Source organism: Myxocyprinus asiaticus, chromosome 10, assembly GCF_019703515.2.
Source record: "Myxocyprinus asiaticus isolate MX2 ecotype Aquarium Trade chromosome 10, UBuf_Myxa_2, whole genome shotgun sequence".
Classification (NCBI taxonomy): Eukaryota; Metazoa; Chordata; class Actinopteri; order Cypriniformes; family Catostomidae; genus Myxocyprinus; species Myxocyprinus asiaticus.
Window position 1 is genome coordinate 30,466,704 of NC_059353.1, and position 20,507 is coordinate 30,487,210.

Here is a 20,507-nt window from a genome sequence, read left to right on the forward strand (position 1 = left end):
TTTCAGAAGAGTCTGTGGTTTGACCTCAGGACTTTTTGGCTTAGTTTCTTAGATCTATTCTGAATACACCATGTATTCATAAAGAAGAGCGAATGGACAGATTAAAACATGACTAAATATTAACATTTCTCCTCCACTTACCCGACTCTGTATTAAAGCTGACTGGATCACTGGCTGGCCCTGAACCAAGCTCGTTCTTGGGTGTCACTTTGAATTCATAACTGCAAGAGAGCTGCAGTAAACTGATCGAACTCAATATTATGTTGATTTGACAACCACACTTAGAGACAAACAAACAAAATCTTTGGGTGTGTCTTCTTGTTTTTGGTCTTATAAAACCTTTAAAAAACCTATACATTATGGGGAGCTACCTATACCTTGTGGTCCCCACAATGAAAGTAAGGTACCAAATTACAGATATCCCATGTAAAAATGGCAAAAGGTGTGGTTAGGTAGTTTTAGGGGGTAAGGTTATCATTATAGCGTGTTCTAATTATAATCAGCTTAATTTAAGAATTATTGTAGTTAATGAGTGGTCCCCACCATGATTTTGCCACTTTTATATGTGTGTGTATGTTTATACCTGCTCTCTGGTTTCAGGTTTTCCACAGCTGTATGGGTTTGATTTGTTATCAGGATGGACACCTCCTCTCCATGCAGACCCTTGGTGGAGGAAGAAACCTCATATTCTATTGTGACCACAAAACAACACAACCAGTCAACAATACATACCAATCCCATGTTATTTATTTAAAAACAATTAGCTAGGATTTCATATGTAAAATCTTTCAGTGATTAAACTTTTCATTTCTTCGTCAGTGGGTTGAGTTAAAAAAAAAAAAAAAAAGTTAAACAAAATAAATAAAGGAGTTTTAAAGAGCTCCAAACATTATGTTCATGATCCCCATAATAATTTGCTATTCCAAACACAAATTACTTTCTTCACTGGAACACAAAAAGGAGATGTTTTGCAGAATGGCTGAGCTGCTTTTTGCGACATACAAAAGTGAATGGTGTGATGCATTTTGACATGCCAAGTTTCAATATGTGCATGGACAAATTAGATTTTAGAGCATGTGTGCTTAAAACATGCCGCTCTAGGTGAATAAAGTGAAACAGGTTCTGATGCGTCACATACTGGAATATTTTTTCTTTTCTTCTTGGAATCGGAGGTGTTGGAATGCGTTTCAGACAGTTCAACTCCAATTTAACTCCGGTACGGCAGAGGGTAAGATTTTCAGTGAATAACTTGCATTTTGGTCTGTTCCTCACACAAAGCGGTCGTATGTCTTATGAAGACTTATGGATTAATTTTATGAAACTTTTATGATGCTTATTTGTCATTTTTGGTCATTGTATGCTTTCACTGAATGAGAGAGTTCAATGGAAGAAATAAAGTCATAAGTGTTTGAAGCAATATGAGGGTCAGTAAATGATGACAGAAATTTCATTTTAAGTTGAACTAATCCTTTAACTATCGGATATCTTGTTCAATCCAACTTAGGAATGTTTGCATCAGTAATGACATTAATTAAATGCTCCATCTACCTGTAGTCTCATTGTCTGTATTTTTCCAATCAAGGACGATGAATGAGGGGCATCCCTCCACTGTAACCACAGTAAGATTGGAGGGAGGGGTCTTGGGTGGGCCAGTAACATTCAAGTATCCCACTTCCTCATCAGGAAAGAAGCTAAGCGAGTGAGTAACAGAGCAGGGCTCCTCTGGACGTTTGTCGGTTCTATAGATCACGTGAGGTGCTGTAAATAGGGTACAGCCAATCAGTGGTCCAACAATCATTCTTAAAACACTGTGAATTGCAATATAGACTCCTCAAATGAACCTCTGTCCCTTCAGGTCAGAGTTAATTATTCAACATTTAATGTCTTGCAGTGCTATAAGTGCAATATATAAGTGGTTTTGGCATGCATTCTTACCTACGAAACGTGTCTTGCCCATTGCATCCACCTCAGATACGGGATGAGGGCTGAACCCAGAGGAGTTATCACCTGTGTCAAAACGACTACCTTAGATTCAAAGACAGACATGAAACGGCAGAGATTGAGGAATATCAGTTTCCGAAACATTAACGTGTGGCTGTGTTTTCCCAGTAGTTCCATTTGGCGCTAGAGTTGGAGTCAAGACCAGAACCCCTAAGACCAAGATTAAACCCCCAAAGACTTGGACAAAATCTAGACTCCTCAAGGCCCAGATCCAGACCAATATCTAAGCCTAGACACAGGTCCAGATTTTTCAGTCAAATAACCCACTTTTTGGTCAAATAACCCAGCTTTCCACTTTAAATAACTGAACTGATTGCAGCCATCATGTTACTTGCTGAGGCATTTTTTCAGTAATTATCGCACTGAAAATAAGTTGCAGTCTTGTGTGAGACCATAAGACAAAACCCAGATCCAGCCCAAGAAGGAGGCCCAGACAGAATTATGTGGTCTTGAGAGGACTCAAAACCAAGACCACAAGATCAAGACTCCCATTTTCAACACATCTTTTTGCATCTTTCCATTACTGTAAAAAAAATTGCGGATAAGCACACAAACATTCTTATTTCACCATCGAGTGTGTTGTCTTCAACGTAGTTCTCTGTGAAAGAAACCTAAAAATCATAAAACTCGTATTAGAGCATACCGTTAAAAGCAGATTGTGGTGGTGTTGTCGGAGTAGGCTCTCGATTGGCTGTTTTTTCAGTAGTGGGAGAAGCTAGAGGTTTCAGAAGTAGCACTGGGTCCACCTGCTTCAGATCAATAACCTTTTCTAAAGAATAACAGAGTATAGGTTTCATTAATTGACCATGGAATATGGGCACATTAATTTTGTCAGTGTTAAAAAGTGTTAGCAGTCACAAAAGTTTCTTTACAAGTCTAACAAGACTGTTCCAGAATCTTAATGTCCTCACCCTTTTCTTTAGTCTCTGAGGCCTGGTTCAGCTTCGTCTTCACTATAAAAGAGGAGGGCAGATTAGTAGGAGATCCTGACAAACTGAGTTTTGGTTAAGCATATGAACAGATCCTAATGGGTGAAGTGAGACATCAAGTTTTACCACAACATAAAACATTCAACCACAAACAACATTTTGCTAGGACCTGCTGTGGCCTGCTGATTTCCACTTTTAAAATCATAGCAGCCTAAACAAGAAGCTAATTGACATGATCCTTACAATCCAAGGCCAGACATCATTTAGAAGTGAAAGTAAAGTATGTTCTGAATAATATTCACATAGTTGGAATAAGAAAACGCTGCATGTTGTCAGGCCAATGTCCACACAGTCAAATGTGTGAGCCAAATGGGATGTTTTAATGCTGGCAAGACTCTCAGGACTGCAAGCTCTCCAAAAGAGCTCTGAGGGACAAATACTTTGACAGAGTGCAGAACTACATGGCTATAACACTGGATACTCACTCAGAACAGAAGTACAGGACTATATTGACCAAAGCACATCAATAAATTAATCCCACAACATAATTATTTCCAACATCCCATCTCTCTAATGGCCCATTATTGCAATATGCATTTTTCAAAATATCCGCTCTTTTTATTTTTGAAAGAAAAGTTAGATGGAGAACAATTTAGTATTAGTCTTTCTTCAAGTAATCGTATGGCTGCCAAATGTTTTAATGGGCTGCAGACCTTCTTATAAAAGTAGTATTAGATGGATGACATGAGCAATTGGGTAAGGATATAAGGATTTGGCTCTCCGTTGTTCAGTTTTAATGTTGTTTTTAATTGGGAGAGCATGTTAGAGAAACTGAAAGACAGAGAATATAAGAGAGAGGGTGCTGGGTTCTCATCAGTGGTTGGCTAGTTTTTATCAATGGCTTATTTGTCATGCTTTTCCAAAGAACCTTAAGCTCTGAAAATCCATTATGACATGAACAGCACATAAATATTTTCCTTGGCCTAGAATTATCATGAAATCCAGCTGTGAGGGAATCATTCTCTGCATAGGAGGTGTTTTCTACCAAACAGGAATATCTGTCTCAAACATCATGCTGAAGCTGTATCCAAGCACTAAGTACAATTGCATTCACAGTTTTCTGGGACAGTGACCACAAAATAGCCCTATAACCTCAAGAAAACAAAACAACACCAGGTGTACAACTTTGTATTATTATCTTTGAATCTAACATCACATGGATTGTGATGGACATGTGATAATGCAACCACCATACGTGAAAAAACTAAGGTAATCTATTGACATCTAAATCTACGAAGGAGTTGCAAGTGTCTTAAAATAATGAGATTAAAACCATTTATAAAATAAAAACTATTGCAAATTCTGGACAGCATTGTCAACTAGAACTAAGAGCACTGTCAGTCCTACAACATACTTGGTTAACGATTATTTGTACCAATCTAATAAATGACTGTCAATATTTCATACAAACCATACAAAAGCAGATAGTTTGATAATGCATAGTCTCACTTTAAAGGTGAGATTAATTTACCCAGATGCTTTCTGGGCTCCTTCGGAGTTTTGGCCCCCCAAAGGCCTATATGACGCTCACCACTGGGCACTGTCACACAAAAAAAGGCTGTTACAGGCAAATAAATTGCAAATCAATAGCCATCTAAACCACATGTCATACAATGTGAGCATCCAAGAGAAATTACAAAAATGTTCTGAAATGTTTGTGTTTGATTAGGCATGTTAGGGTAAGAGATCAGGAATTAGATGTGAAAGAAAAATAGATTGACTAAAATGAAAAAAAAAAAAAAAAATTAAAGATAGTTCAGTTTAGTTGTACAGTTGTCGTTGAAATATCAGGTGTCACAGAAGTAGTCAGGTGTTATGCAGAATTAAATGACACAGTGAGGGGACAGGATGAGAGACAGAGTTCTGACAGAAGAGGTAGACCTAGTGTGTGTGTGTGTTTTCCCTGTAGCTAACACATGAATTATGTCAGATGGGAGGCTGCTAAAAAGTCAATAGAAAATCCACTCTTTTTCACAGAAACCTAAGAATGTGCTAAGAAGAATAACTCTGATCTATACACATTAATAATCAAATTTGCAGGGTCTAAAAGTAACAATTTACCACATCTAACAATGGCAAGGTAATTTGAGTAAGTTTACCAGCCATAAATATATACAAAATAATTACCAGCCAGACAGTATTTTTCTTTATTTCTTTAAAAATAAACACTCAGTGAGCACTTTATTAGGAAAACCTGTACACCTACTTATTCATGCGATTATCCAATCAGCCAATCGTGTGGTACCAGTGCAGTAAAATCATGCAGATGCAGATGTTCACATGATCAACCATCAGAATGGGGAACAAAACATGATCTCAGTGATTTCGACTGTGGCATGATTGTTGGTACCAAACGTGCTGGTTTTAGTATTTCTGCAACCGTTGATCTCCTGGGATTTTCATGCACAACAGTCTCAGGTTTACTCAGAATGATGCCAAAAACAAAAAACAGTGATCGGCAGTTCTACGGAAATGCCTTGTTGTTGAGAGAGGTCAGCTGAGAATGGCTAGCTGACAGAAAGGCAACGGTAACTCAGATAACTCTGTACATTTGTATTGAGCAGAATAGCATCTCAGAATGCACAACACAATGAACCTTGAGGCAAATGGGTTACAACAGCAGAATACCATGACAGTTTCCACTTCTGTTAGCCAAGAACAGAAAGCTGAGGCTGCAGTAGGCACAGCCTCACCAAAACTGGACAGTTAAAGACTGGAAAAACTTAGCCTGGTCTGATGAATCTCGATTTGTGCTGAGGCACACAGATGGTAGGGTCAGAATTTGGCACCAACAGCATGAATCCATGGACCCAACCTGCCTTGTGTGTAATGGTGTGGGGAATGTTTTCTTGGCAGTCTTTGGGCCTGTTAATACCAATCAATCATCGCTTGAATGCCACAACTATTTGAATATTGTTGCTGACCATGTGCATCCCTTCATGGCCACAATTTACCCATCTTCTAATACCTACTTCCAACATGATAAAGCACCATGCCACAGAGTAAAATTTATCTCAAACTGATTTCATGAACATGACAATGAGTTCACTGTTTTTCAGTGGCCTTCCCAGTCACCAGATCTGAATCCAACAGAACACCTTTGGGATGTGGTAAAACAGGAGATTCACAGCATGAATGTGCAGCTGACAAATCTGCAGAAATTGCATGACGCAATCATGTCAACATGGACCAGAATCTCAAAGAAATGTTTCCAAAATCTTGTGAAATCCATGCCACGAAGAATTGAGGCTGTTTTGAGAGCAAAGCGAGGCCCTACCCAGTATTAGTACAGTGTTCCTAATAAAGTGCTCAGTGAGTGTATAAAGCCTTTATGTGTCCATATGACAGTAAACAGTAGAGGTAAAATTTCATTTCTTTTATTTGATTTTGCTCATGTCACTTATGTCAGATTCATAAAAAATAAAAAAAATCCTCACATCCTCATGATTTGGAAAAACAATTATGGGCAAACTAATCAGTAACTCCACTTTATTTTTTTGCATTTGGTAAGTGCCAATTTTGGACCCTGCTTACACAAATACAGTACAAACTTAAGAATTCAGACAGACAAAATGAATCAATGAATCAAAGGATTGATGGCTGGATAGATCATTGGATGCATGACAGGAATACTTGATAGTTAAGTGACTCCACTTGAAAGAAAAATAGTGTTTGTGTCTGTGTGAGAAGAAGGCCAGGTTTTTTTATACCCCTTTTCCTGTTGAGGGTGGAGTTTCGATACACAGGGGGTGGCTTGAAAAACTTTGTTGGGAGATTTGGAGGGACACGAGCATGAGGCCTCTGTTTCTGTGTCACATTGCGTGCCAAGGGGCGGGAAACAGAAGAAGAGTTGCGGAAGATACCTCTGCCTAGATAAACACAAACACAGTCAGCCATGGGAAAGAGAACATGATTAAAGGTTATGGCAACAGATCTGTTGATAACTGAATGAGGAAAAATCTTGGAACCCTCAAAAAAAGAGCACCAGCACAGAAGCCAACAGATCTAGAATGAAAGGTGAAGGAAATGGTGTGCGTAGCATCAAGACAGTGGAAGGGGTGGACATTAAGTGGATTTAGAAGTAAATGAATGGTATGGTGTGATTTGAGAGCTCGTTTATAGACAATTGTGGAGCAGTGCTGGGTTTGTGAAGTGGCCAGCATGATGACATTTGGAAATGGTGGTGATGATTGGTGGTAATCCAGAATTGGAACAAACATGGCGTTACTGTGTACAATGAGGATTTATGTGGTTAATACGAACAGGTGACAAACAGCACACTTAGGAGAAATACATTTGGAGCATCATTACCCTGGTTCCTATTGGCCGCCTCATTTGTAAGTGTTGGCCATGACAGAATCTGTTCGTCCTTTGGCTGGGAACTTGCTGACATACAGAGGCAGTCTTATATAAGTCTCATACAGTGTGGAATATATTAGCAGGTTAATTTAACCTTGGTTTTCTTTTTTAGGTTATCTTATTTATGTTTCTTATTTATGAGTGATAATAATGTTCTCAAAAGGCACATGGACAAAAATTTCTAGCCTGTTTAGATTATCTCTGACTGTTACATAACTTTTTGGCAGTAATATTTCTGGCACCAATCAATTCAATACATGGTTAATGCAAAACAGGTTTCATTACATATATTTTACACTAAACAAAGAACCTTTAAAACAATACATTTTAGGTTGCCAGCTTGCTATTACTATAATTTACTAGAACTAGTCTGTTTCCTAGATAAATGTCAGAGAAGTTACCCGTTTGTCCACCTGGTTGATTCTTCCACTCTGTTACCTTCTCTGCCACAGGGGAGTTTTGAATGGCATCAAATATGGTTAAAGGCTTTGACTTTTTGGGCTTCAGGGTTGGCAACTGTTCTTTAGGATTAGGAAGTAGATTTGCAACATGGGATTCAGTTTTGGGGTTATATTTAGCAGTGCTAGTTTGCTGTTTAACTGTGCTGGAATGCTGTGTTGTGGTGCTGGGTTTGGGCTGGTACCTAAAGGGGGTGGGTAGCTGTATAGGGTGTGGAGTCAGTTCCTGTTCATTCTCAGTAAGAGGTGGTTCTTTAGTTGTAGGAAGGTGATTTGTAGAATATTCTTTCGTGATGGTTGGCCAAGTACTAAAGATTGGTTGTTTGCTAACATCAGTCGTCTGCAGTGACACATAATCATTGTGCCTGTTTGCTAAAGTAATGGGTGGAGTCAAAGATGTGGTTGTTGGTGAATGGCCATTTGTGGACAAATATGTGTGTGTTCTTGGTGGTGGTTTAGTGTTTGCCTGTTGTTCAGAGAGTGTGATTGCACTGGATGGATAGTGAGAGGTAATTCTTGGGAAATGGTAAGTGTTAATGGTTTGGTGTTTAGACGTGCCTTGTGAACGAGGCGTGCTGGGCTGAATTTCTCCTTTATGGCGACTGTCTTGAGTTATGCTGTCCTGTTCCTTAGAGGGGTTGGGATATTCCTGGACAGTGCTAGGTAGGACTTTGTTTGTGGTGTGTTGTTGAGGTTTGATTTGGGGAAGTGGCAGTTTGGTTGTGGGTGGATTTTGTGTTGGTGTGGTGTTAGATGTTGTTTCACTAAACTGTTGCTGGGTTGTGATTGTTTGCTGCTTGGTAGTATGTGGTTGTTCTTTGGTTGGGATCTGTGTTTTGATGGAATATTCTTGGGTTGTACTGGGCTGTTGTTGGGTTGTGCTGTGTGCTGAAGTGCTGGTTTGTTGTAGGGTCGAGCTAGGTTGATGGGTAGTTGTAGGTTGTTGTGGGATTATGCTAATATGTTGCTGTTTTATGAGACGATCTGGTTTGTTTGTACTGGGCTGACTTTTGGGTTGTTCAACTATGCTTGTGGTCTTTCGTGTGGGCAGGATGATCGGTGTGGGAGTGGAAGGAAGGGCCTGGGTAGAGCTGGGCAGATCATCATGAGAGATAGAAGATGCCATGGGATTCCCTGCTCCTGTTGGGAGAATTTTGAAATTTTTTGTCAAAAAACAGGGCACTTGCCAAAAACAGAGTACAGACACAATTTGTATAATAGACGTTGAAAGAAATAAGAAGACATTAATTTCCATTTGTTGATCATGACAAATGGCATGTAGATCTCCTGTCACAGGAGTTAAAGTCAATATGAATCTCGCAACCTAATTTATTTCCTTAATGTGATATATTTCTGAGTAAAGTAGGATATTCAGTGAGAAAAATTTGTATCTATTGGGAATTTCCTGGATTATGAAAAGTGGGTGGTACATGTCAGAATGGACAAAAATGAACATGGATGGTTTCTTTGTTTAGAAGAAAAGTGATTACAGTCATTGGTTTATTCAGCCATTCAGGTTGAATTTCAAATGTAATAATTTTATTATTGCACACATGATTTTTTGAGCTGCTCATGCCAACCCATATACTGAGACATAAGGGAAAGACAATGCTGAATACTTCCTCCAATTGTCCCACTTTAACAGAAAGTTATCTCTTTCACATGGAATTTTGATTTACAAAAAGGACATTTATCCTGAAAACTAATGTGACAGGAAACCTTTAAACGTACGAGCAGCCCAAGAAAAACATAAGGCACCTCACTGTGCAGGATCAGGAAGGAAATGTTTAGTTAGTTTTACTGATGAACAATTTTTATCAGTTAAGTCGTACAGATGGACCATGTACTTGATTTGTTTAGTAGTAAGTTTGATGAAGATTAACATCTTCATTTGGAAGAAGCATAAATATTTGGAATAGGAACCTAGGTGGAGAAGAAAACAGGTTAGTTTTCTTCATTTCAAGCTCTCTGTTTTATAAAGAAAGCCAGCAGTATAGAACTAGAGCTTGGTTTTAAAACAGATTGATTGTTTTGGATCCAGAGAGAGGCAGAATTGTTGCCTTTATTTATGTAAGAAGAGGCAAGTTCTAGAAATGATACTTTCTTATATCATGAAGGGAAACTATTGGTTAAGAAAAAAAAAGACATTAGACAAGGCAAGTTTGAAATCATATGGTAGAAAAAACGCGGAAAGAGAGAAGGGACAATAGTCATATATTTATATAAAAAATTTACTATAATAAATATATTCTGTTTGGCTTCATATGTTAGAGAGTGTCATTATAGGCTTTTACCTGAAGTTTTCCATGGTTCTGGAAGGGCAGTTTGTCTGAGGAGGGGGGTGGGTAATGCTCTGGTCTGGGTAATGTTGTACAAGACTGGGAAAAGGCCAAAAAGTCATTTCATATGTCAAATTGATTACTAATAGGCCTACAATTGGCTGTGTTCAAGGAGAAAGAGAAAGGTCTTTTACCTGGTACTGGAGGCAAGAATGATGGTCGACCTGGTAAGACTGGCTTCTGTATAGAGTAAGAGAGGGAGATGGAGAGTAAGAAAAAATAGAAGATTTGCAACCATCCACTGTTTTCCTGACAAACCACTAGGCACCGGCATCACAATTCTGTTGCCACTGGAGTGTTTTCTGGTTCCGGTCTCCATAAGAAGCAATGTAAAAACCACCAAATCGGTTGATTCAGGTGAAGAACAACAATCATTTTAAGTGTTAGTCAGAGTAAATGAGTTCAGGCTCAACTTGTGCAGTTGTTGGCTGTCATAACAACACAAAGTAGTTAATGATATCAACATAACTAACCTCGGGTCGTAGCTTGATGTCATCTTCCCACTCAATCTACCTACCTAATTTGGCGGGTGAGGCACTGTCAAATGATGTTCATCGTAACTCTGTAAAGTATTGGCACTATGGAACCCCATGCTTTTTTGGGCAATTTTTACAGATTTAGTATGCTAAACATCACATTATCCACTAAGAACATATGACGATGCGAGTGAAAATACTAGAGACCAGAAAACAAAAACAGGCTTCTGCTAAGAATCAAAGGACACTTTCGTGTTCAGGAAAAAAGCAGATTCAGTACAGCTATATACTCACCTCAGGTTTTGCTTGATTCAGTTCCTCAAATGGCTCATTAATGATTTGATCTGTATAAAAACAAAAAAGCTTTTAAAGAAGCACTTCCAGATGATTTGCAATCAGTATAACATTTATTGTTGCTCTTTCATATTTCTTGAGACATAATGGAGTTCTCAGTTATGTTCAGTGTTGGGTGTATCTGATTACAAAGTAATTAGTTACAGTAATCTAATTACTTTTTAGTCAAAAATGTAGTTTAACTCATTACATTTTACAACCCCAATTCCGAAAAAGTTGGGACAGTATGAAAAATGCTAATAAAAACAAAAAGGAGTGATTTGTCATTTATATTTACCCTTTGATATATTGAAAGCACTACAACTAAACATTATATGATGTTTTACCTTGTGAATTTTTTTTAAATGTACAGTAATTTCAAATCAGATTATTGCAACACGCTCCCAAAAATTTGAGACGAGGCAATTTAAGACTAATAACAATTTGACGAGTTAAAATAACATGGCAATGTGAAACAGGAGATGTTAAACAGGTGAGGCAATTGTGTCATAGTATATAAGGAGTCTCCAAAAACAGCCTAGACCTTCAAGAGCATGGATCATTCGAGCCTTGTCAATTTGCCAACAGATGCTTCAGCAAATAATCCAGCACTTTGAGAACAATGTTCACCAAAGACAAATTGGAAGGATTTGGGGCATTTCACCCTCTACAGTGCACACTACATTTAAAAGATTCAAGGAATCTGGTCAAATCTTGGTGCGTAAAGAGCAACATGACTTCTGAATGCGCGTGATCTCTGATCCCTCAGACATCACTGTCTTAAAAAATATAATTCATCTGTAATGGATATCATGAACATGGGCTTGGGATTACTTTAGTAAACCTTTGTTAGTCAACAACACTCGCCGCTGCATCCACAGATGCAAGTTAAGACTTTACTATGCAAACAGAAGCCCTACATCAACACTGTCCAGAAGCGCTGACGACTTCTCTGGGCTCGGTCTCATCTTAGATGAAAAGCAGAACAGTGGAGTGAGTCCATATTTCAAATAGTTTTTGAAAAACACAGCCGTCGTGTTCTCCGGGCCAAAGAGTAAATGGACCATCCAAGCTGTTATCAGCGTCATGTCCAAAAGCCAGTGTTCATATGGGCCAGGGGTGTGTCAGTGGCCATAGCATGGGTAACTCGCACATCTGTGAGGGCACCATTAATGCAGACAGATGTGTAAAAGTTTGGAGCAGCATATACTGCCATCCAGCATCGTCTTTTCCAAGGACTTCTCTGAATTTTCAGCAGGACAACTTCAAACCACATATTGGCCGAATAAGCAGAGAGTGTGGGTGCTGATTGGCCTGCCTGCAGTTCTGACCATCTCCAATTGAGAATGTGTGGTGCATTATGAAGCGCAGAATACGGCAACGGAGACCCCGTACAATTGTGCAGCTGAAGACCTGCATAATGGATGAATGGGGGAAATTCCACTTTTTAAACTTAACAAACTTGTGTCTTCAGTGCCTAAATTCTTAATAAGTGTTATTAGAAGAAATGGTGATGTTTCACAGTGGTAAACACTCGAATGTCCCAACTTTTTTGGAGTGTGTTGTAATCATCTGATTTGAAATTACAGTACATAAAAAAAACAATGAAATTCACAAGGTAAAACATCATATAATGTTTAGTTTTAGGGCTTTCAATGTAGCAAAGGGTGAATATAATTTACCAATCACTGCTTATTGTTTTTATTAGCATTTTTCATATTGTCCCAATGTTTTCGGAATTGGGGTTGTATATTATTGTAATCAGATTACAGTTACTGACTTTCAATTAAAGTAATTACTTTTAAGTACATTACTTGCACTAAACTAATATGTATAATGCATTTAAAATATGAATTCATATGTACGTCTGTTAGCGTGACAGATGAAGGTTGTGCAACAATGAATAAGGTGGAAATATGGATATTTTGAATTTGAGTGGAAAACCAAAAACTTTTCTAGGAAAAGTGATTTATAAAGTATTTAAAAGTAAAATAATTGGGGGCCTGGGTAGTTCAGCAAGAATTGACACTGACTACCACCCCTGGAGTTGCGAGTTCGAATCCAGGGCATGCTGAGTGACTCTAGCCAGGTCTCCTAAGCAACCAAATTGGCCCGGTTGCTAGGGAGGGTAGAGTCACATGGGGTAACCTCCTTATGGTCGCGATTAGGGGTTCTCGCTCTCAATGGGGCACGTGGTAAGTTGTGCGTGGATTGTGGAGAGTAGCCTGAGCATCCCATGCTGTTAGTCTCCATGGTGTCATGCACAATGAGCCACGTGATAAAATGCGCAGACTGACTGTCTCAGAAGTGGAGGCAACTGAGACTTGTCCTGAGACTTGATTGAGGTGAGTAACCGTGCCATCACGAGGACCTACTAAGTAGTGGGAATTGGGCATTCCAAATTGGGAGAAAAGGGGATAAAAAAATAAAAAAAAGTAAAACAATTAGGAATGTGATTACTTTTTAAATCAAGTAATCAGTAAAGTAGTCATTTTTAGATAAGTAATTAGTAATTTGTAGTGGATTACTTATTTTTAGTAACTTTCACAACATTGATTACACTATGTAACACAATTTTTGTTCCTGGGTAGTAAGTGTTATTTCCTAATTGCTTATGCCTCAAAAGTATAGAAAATGGCTATTATTCCCCACAAACTTTGCTTTTGTGACCAGGACAGTGATATTTTGAAATGTACCAATTTCCAATGAGAAAACGGGTGAATTTGTGTATTTTCGTTCACATACAGTCAGAAAAAAACAACATATGAATCCAAATTAACATGTATTTATACTAAAGTAACACAAATATTATTACAAAAGATTTAGAAGTGAGTAGTTTTTCGAGATTTAGGATTATACTGAAAATCACTTTCACGAATCAGCCCCCAAATGTACTCATCATACTTCAAGGCATCCAGCAAGGTCTTGATGCTGTTGTAATCCTCTTTGAGGTGCTCCGAGTGAGCCAGGGGAAGAGATAGGTAATTGTTACCATTATGAGCAGTATGGCTTTGAGGCTCCTGGATGAGCTGTCAATGAGGAGGCGCTACTCCTTCTGGTTACAGGCGATTCCGATTGCCTCGAACAGACTGGTCACATTCTGGCAGAAGCAGAGCCCATCTTGACGGTTGAAGAAGCTGGAAAAAGGTTGGTGACGCTTCCTCTGATCTGCGACTTGCACGCTTTCATCCAACAAGTTCCACTGCTTTAGCCTAGACATCAAAAGCTCGGTATTGGACTTGGTGAGACCAACATCTCTAATCAAGTCATTGAGGTCTTTTTAGTTGGGGAAGTATGGGTTTCTCTCCTCAGCTCCACCTCTGAAATTGTCATCTGATTCTACAACATCTTCCTCACTCTCTGACTTGCTGCTCTCTTCTAAAGACGGCTGCTCTCTCTCTGGAGGAGTGGGTACGGGGAGCTCATGGCAGTGTGGCATCGGGCGATTTATGAAGGAAGGTCCGGATACGTGATAGCAGGTGCATTCTTGCCAGTCTGACGTTTGGAAGGGTCCACCATGTAGAAGTAGCAGTTGCTTGAGTGGTCAGTGGGTTCCTGCAAAATTCTTGGGATAGCGAACTTCATGGCTCTCTTATCCCCTCTGTACCATCCTACAAAAATACATTGATTTCACCCATGACTAATGTGTAAGAGATGCTCTCAAAAATGTTTCATATATGATATATGTTTTCAATAACATTGGAAATTGTAAAACATTTTAAAATGAAAAACTTTTACAATTTAAAAAATAAAATTTTTTTATAACATAAAATTTCCGAGCAACAATTGTCCATCTTACCTTCCAGAGTTTTTTTGCAGTGCTCGTAGGTGAAATGAGGTGCCCAGGGTTTGTCTTGTTCCCCGACAGGCATGCCAAAATATGCCTTGTAGGCCTCACACATCTTAGCAGATGCTTCCACGGAGTACTTTTTCGCTCGTCTTGATAAATTGGCTGCAAACATAGCAAAATGCGTCTGCCGGATGCTTGCAGTCTCTTGATGCCATCTCAGAAAAATGCAGATATGTATCCACTTAGGCAGCTGGAACTAAACTGAACTGGTGGGCTTAAGGCCCCTGTATTTATACTACTATTTATATTACTGGAAAGTTCTAGAAAGTTCTAGAAGTTACTCTATCTGGAATGTTCTGGAAAATAGGTACATTTCAAAATATTACTGTCCTGGTCACAAAAGCAAAGTTTGTGTGTAATAATAGCCATTTTCTATACTTTTGAGACATAAGCAATTAGGAAATAAAAATTTTTTAAAAATTGTTACACAGTGTTATGTTTCATTTAAGTATCAATTTTGTGTCAGAGTTTTTGTCTCTTAAAATTCCTTGGAAGAACAAATGAGACAAATGTTGACATAAAGTAAGAATATATAGCTAAAAAATAATAAAGGATCAGATATTGTTGTTGGATTCAATGAGAAATGTTGGAGTTCATATTGAAATCCCTGATTTATGATTGCAGACTTTGCTATCTTGACAAATCTGAGCACACTTTGTGGCTTTGTTAATAATATCGCTTCAGAAACTCAATAGAAAAAATCTTTCGGAGACTTGAGGAAAATCTCATTGCTGTTTAAGATAATCTAATTTGATATTTTTCATTCAGTACAACCTTGTCTTAGTACAACAGTCTTCAAAAGAGATTGTTTTGTCAAAACACATTTATAAAGAATGAGTAAAAAGGGACGAGTTGTGGTGGGACACACCGGCTGTGTTATGGACGGATGGGGGGCTCCAGACTCCACTAGTGGTGTCGGTGTCTGCTCGGACCTCAAACTCATACAGAGCATCTGGTTTGAGGTTGTCGATGACAGTGCTGGTGGTTGGACAGGTTTGGTAATTCCAGATTTCGCTGGGTTCCTTTTCTCTATAGCGCACTGTGAACTGTCTTAGAGGAGATCAAAGAAAACCACAGACTAGATTTGCATTTTCTGAAGGAAATAACAATAAAAGAAACAATAAAATCTTAGGGTTTAGGCTTTGATTCTACATAAATCAAATGCTGCATCAGAGCCGCTTTGCAATTGTCAAGACACTGAGTGTGTGCATTCACATAATGTGTCAACACATAACATGACTTCTTGGATGGATAAACAGATGTAAGAAAGAAAAGAACAATCAAAATGTTTTATACAAATAGATGCAAGAAAGAAGACCAATCCTAATTCAGTGTTCAAATATTACAATGATGTTATGACTATCGGTTATTATTTAGAACATTGATTTAACACTTAATGGAAGTTAATTGATGATTTTCAGACTTTATTCTTAAATGTATTTTTTAACACGTTCAATTAATTAAAAAAGTTTAACGCATTAATTTTTCTTAATCACAATAAATGCATTTACCGTTAATAAAGCATAAAAGCATAAACACTTGTTGGAAGGGCGAAAACTTTGCAATGTGCCCGCCTGGAGTCATTACATTGACAGACACACCACAAACACACACAACAGTGATTCAGTGTCAGTGATAAAATGATGGAGAAAGGACCTCTTAACGCTATTTGTTGTACAAAACAAGCACAGATGGGACTTGTGATAGAAAGAAAGTATTTTTCAGCCTAAGTAAGGCGTATTTTAATTACCACAGAAGCACATCAAGTCTTAACTATCACCAAAACGCAGAATGAGATGTTTTTGTCTGCTAGTGCTTTTCATGTGGAGTTCAAAGCGCAGCTTGACACTGGCTTTGACGCCCTGATGTGAATCGTGAACAAGGTTTCACGATTGCTTTAGCAATGTGGATAGCCACAGTCTGCCAGCTGATTAGTATTATGGAGGATGAGAGTTTAGGAGATTTCATGCCCATTGCAATGAATACTAAACCTATGGAGACTAATTGTTTTAATTAGTCAACCTCCTACTTAGACTTTGGGAAATGTTTAATGTTACTTAAATTAGTGCTATTTTATTGCATTTCGATCTTTATACTGTGGAAGGCTTTGTTTCGTAAATGTGAATAAAGCATTATATTGTTACATATTGATTTGTTTTCTTTCCTAAAAAGGAAATAAATGCATTTTGACAGGAAAAGAATTATACACAGAGTCAAATTTCATCACTTTCAGAATCTGCGATTAATCGCGATGAACTACGAAAATGTATTAGATTAATAGAGATTACAAATTTTAATCGCCCAACAGCACTATTATTTTCAAATCTTAAAAAAGTGTAAAGTTTACAAAAACCAAAAACAGGTCAAAGCCTGCAATAATCTCCAGAAAAAAAGTTTGAATGGAGTGTCTGTTTCTCTCTCTCTCTCTCTGGTATTTAAGGGCTTTTAATGTGTTAGAAGTATCAGATGAATTGTTTAATAGTGGGCTGAGGTTAAGCTTTCCACTTGCTTGCCCAAAGTGTGTGTATTTGCCTACGCATACACACCCCACATTACTTTATTCCCAAAACATCTTCTAATTGTATTACTATGTCTTACTGTTTCTTTTTTACTGTTTATTTATTTATTTTATTTTATTTTATTTTATTTTATTTTATTATTATTGTTTAGTTTACCCTATTTAAACTGTGGTTTGCAGTCTGTATACTTTTTAAAGCCTGTTTCTTTGTCCCTTAGTTTGTGTGATCTGTTTGAGTGGCTGGTTGTTCTCAGGACCACATAGCATCTGCACAAATTTTTTTTTACCTGCTCTTTGTCTACTGTCAGTGAAATAATTGCACATCTTGAAAAACACACTGATCAAGCCCAGACAATGCACACACTTGGTACCTCGATATGCACACACACACACACACACACACACACACACGTGAATAACACATAAGAACACATACCCCTCATCTATACAATCATCCAGAATAGAATCCATGAAAGAGGTTGTCAGTATTGTCCCCCAGGATAGCAGCACAGAGGTTGGTGTTACTGAGCCGATTACAAGGTGTAATGGCTTCTCTAGATTCACCTTCCCTACATGTCAAAAGTCAGCAATCAGTTAAACTTCTTTATACAGAGGCCCAAAGAAGTATTTGGACACTTATGCCACACTAAGTATCTCATTGCAATAGGTAACAAAATATAACAAACAAATTATGCTAGACCTGTTTTCAAAACTAACTTCACTTTTGTTAGCCATATTTGCAATACTGTTAACCAATTGCTCCCAAAGTCATTTTTAGTGTATGTGAATTCAGTTCCCCTCAAGTTCACACGGGTGCTCTAGCAGAGTAAGCACAGGTGTATTTCTTCACATTAACTATGGACTATTAATATTATTACTACTCCACAGATACTCTGAATAATAACCAAAGGTGGCTAATAATATACCTATTAACAGTGACATGCACAAACCTTAGCAGGGGCAGGGGCAGAAGGATAAAAAAGGGCACTGATTTTCTTTGTTTTGTTTTTTTGAATGAGTAGTTGTAATTAAAAATACTTAACTAATTTATTTGCTTTTTGAGTATTTAACCATTTTCTTGTATATACAGTATATACTGTACACAGTGACGTGCACAGACCTTGGCAGGGACAGGGGCAGAAGGATTAAAAAAAGGGCACTGATTTTTTTTTTTTTTCCTTTCTTTTTTTAATGGGTATTAATTAAAAATACTTAACTAATTTATTTGCTTTTTGAGAATTTAACCATTTTATTGCATATACAGTATATACTGTACATATTTATTATTTTTCCCCCCATGGTAATACACTTGTTTATTTATTTATTTTCAGACATGGTCTGTGATAACCCCATGTTTATGACATGTGTCATAGTAAAACCATGGTATTTTTTAAAGTACCTTGGAGTACCATGACAGTATCATGAAATATGAACATGATCAATCATTCAGTACCATGGCATTACCCTGGTAACATGGTGCACGGTGCGAAGGCACGATGAAAAAGTGCAAGCGTGAGGCGATCGACTGTGTTCAGCGAATGCTAAAGGGTCCTTGAATAACGTATAACATGTGAGGTAGGGCAGCGGGTGGAGTTTCTGGTACCCTCCTAGGGAGTTGGTGCCTTACGCAGACTGCGTAATATGCCTATAGGGAACTGTGGTACTGTGGTTGCCTAATGGTATTTTTCTGAAAGTGATTAGTCTAATGGCTTATTAGTTTCAACAAAACAAAACTGGCTTTGGCTGAACCTGACAGCTCCTTCGGTTTATGTCAATATTTTATAAAAGACAGATTTAATTTATATCACTGAAAGCGATGCGACCGCTCCCATTATAATTAATAAATCTGTCCACACTTGTGTCGGAAATGCAGTAGTAATCGAGTATTATTCTTTTGATGAACTTACAACACAGTACATGGAGTGGACATTTTATCTGACCCGTTACTCATCTGAGGTAACGGCACTTTGATGTTCCGGGGCGAATTCAAGATGGCATTTTTTTGCTTCCTTGAAGGGCACTCCTGCGGGAGGGGATGCCACTCGAAAGCTTATTCAAAATGAAAGTGAGAAAATGAATCTTCCATAAGACTGTTAGCGAAGGGTACATTCATACAGTAATGCCATGTTTCCTTCAGAGTACTCACTTTAAGGGCTCTGCAGTTCGGAGTGAGTACAGGGCATAGGGAGGATTAATTGGTATCCGCCCCCGATCTGCTGTAGCACGCACTTTTAAAGGCACCTCCGCTTAATCTTCTTTAGTATGCCCACGATTTACAAAGAAATCTCATGGTTACTGTCAGTTATTGTGAGATTATGACGAGATTTTTTTTATTTGTTTTTTATTTAACTATTTTAATTTAATTATTAAAATGTCTCCCCTTTTCTGGACAACCAAAAGGGCACCTTTAGATTTGTGAACGAAAGGGGCTTGTGCCCCTGCTGCCCTTGTTCTGTGCACGTCAGTGCCTATTAACTATTAATTTTGAATGGTGTCTATTGTTTGTCAAAAGCTTGCTTGTGCTACCATTCTTTAAAACAACTGCCAATTGGTTTGATATTTTGTTATCTAAAGCCATGGCATTCATTCATTTTGAGTGTGATTTAAGTGTCAAAATACTTTTTGAGGCCACTGTTTGAGAAAATGACAGATTGTTGTTTGCTCTTGTGGTGGTATGGTAAGCTTACCTGTGCACTCTTTCTTAGGTTTATCAGCTTTCACTGACTGCAATGCGAGCAAATATTTTGGCTCAGCATCTAGAGGAGAGAGGAGAACCACTAAAATAAAGAACAAACTCTAAGAATGAGGGTTTATAAGAAAGATTGTACCTATTTCAGTTTCATAGGGTTCTCCATTCTTGGGTAGCTGGATAAATTGTTTGGAGAACATGCTGCTGCCATAGCCCAGGATGTATCCCTCCAATCTGGTGTCCAATTGAGGCTGCATAAACTTGAATATAATGGTGTCTCCAACAGCACTGATACGCACCTTCATGTTTTGTCTTTGCCCTGGGATTCAAACACACACACACACACACACACACACACACACACATGTTGGTGAGGCTATCCTTATGAGGGCTCTCCATAGACATAGTGATTTTTATACTGTACGATCTATAGATTCTATCCCCTAACCCTACACCTAAACCTAACCCTCACAAAAAACTCTCTGCATTTTTACA

At 38.2% G+C, this 20,507-nt stretch overlaps 1 protein-coding gene across 4 annotated transcripts in view; it reads right to left on the reverse strand.

The window, feature by feature from the left end:
- Positions 1-20,507, reverse strand: part of LOC127447651 (target of Nesh-SH3-like) — a 44,932-nt gene that overhangs the window by 20,083 nt on the left and 4,342 nt on the right. Inside the window, exons 2-18 of one of the 4 annotated variants that reach the window (XM_051709616.1) lie at positions 20,152-20,331; positions 20,011-20,079; positions 17,760-17,892; positions 15,674-15,855; positions 10,917-10,966; positions 10,281-10,326; positions 10,102-10,185; positions 7,751-8,947; positions 7,302-7,376; positions 6,701-6,859; positions 4,462-4,530; positions 2,913-2,954; positions 2,645-2,770; positions 1,936-2,007; positions 1,549-1,758; positions 584-689; positions 142-221 (exon numbers count right to left, since the gene is read on the reverse strand). In XM_051709616.1, the coding sequence (XP_051565576.1) occupies positions 142-221; positions 584-689; positions 1,549-1,758; positions 1,936-2,007; positions 2,645-2,770; positions 2,913-2,954; positions 4,462-4,530; positions 6,701-6,859; positions 7,302-7,376; positions 7,751-8,947; positions 10,102-10,185; positions 10,281-10,326; positions 10,917-10,966; positions 15,674-15,855; positions 17,760-17,892; positions 20,011-20,079; positions 20,152-20,331 (2,880 nt within the window). Of the gene's footprint in view, positions 1-141; positions 222-583; positions 690-1,548; positions 1,759-1,935; positions 2,026-2,644; positions 2,771-2,912; positions 2,955-4,461; positions 4,531-6,700; positions 6,860-7,301; positions 7,377-7,750; positions 8,948-10,101; positions 10,186-10,280; positions 10,327-10,916; positions 10,967-15,673; positions 15,856-17,759; positions 17,893-20,010; positions 20,080-20,151; positions 20,332-20,507 lie in introns of all 4 variants that reach the window. The other 3 variants (XM_051709615.1, XM_051709618.1, XM_051709617.1) reach the window with 3 other exon arrangements.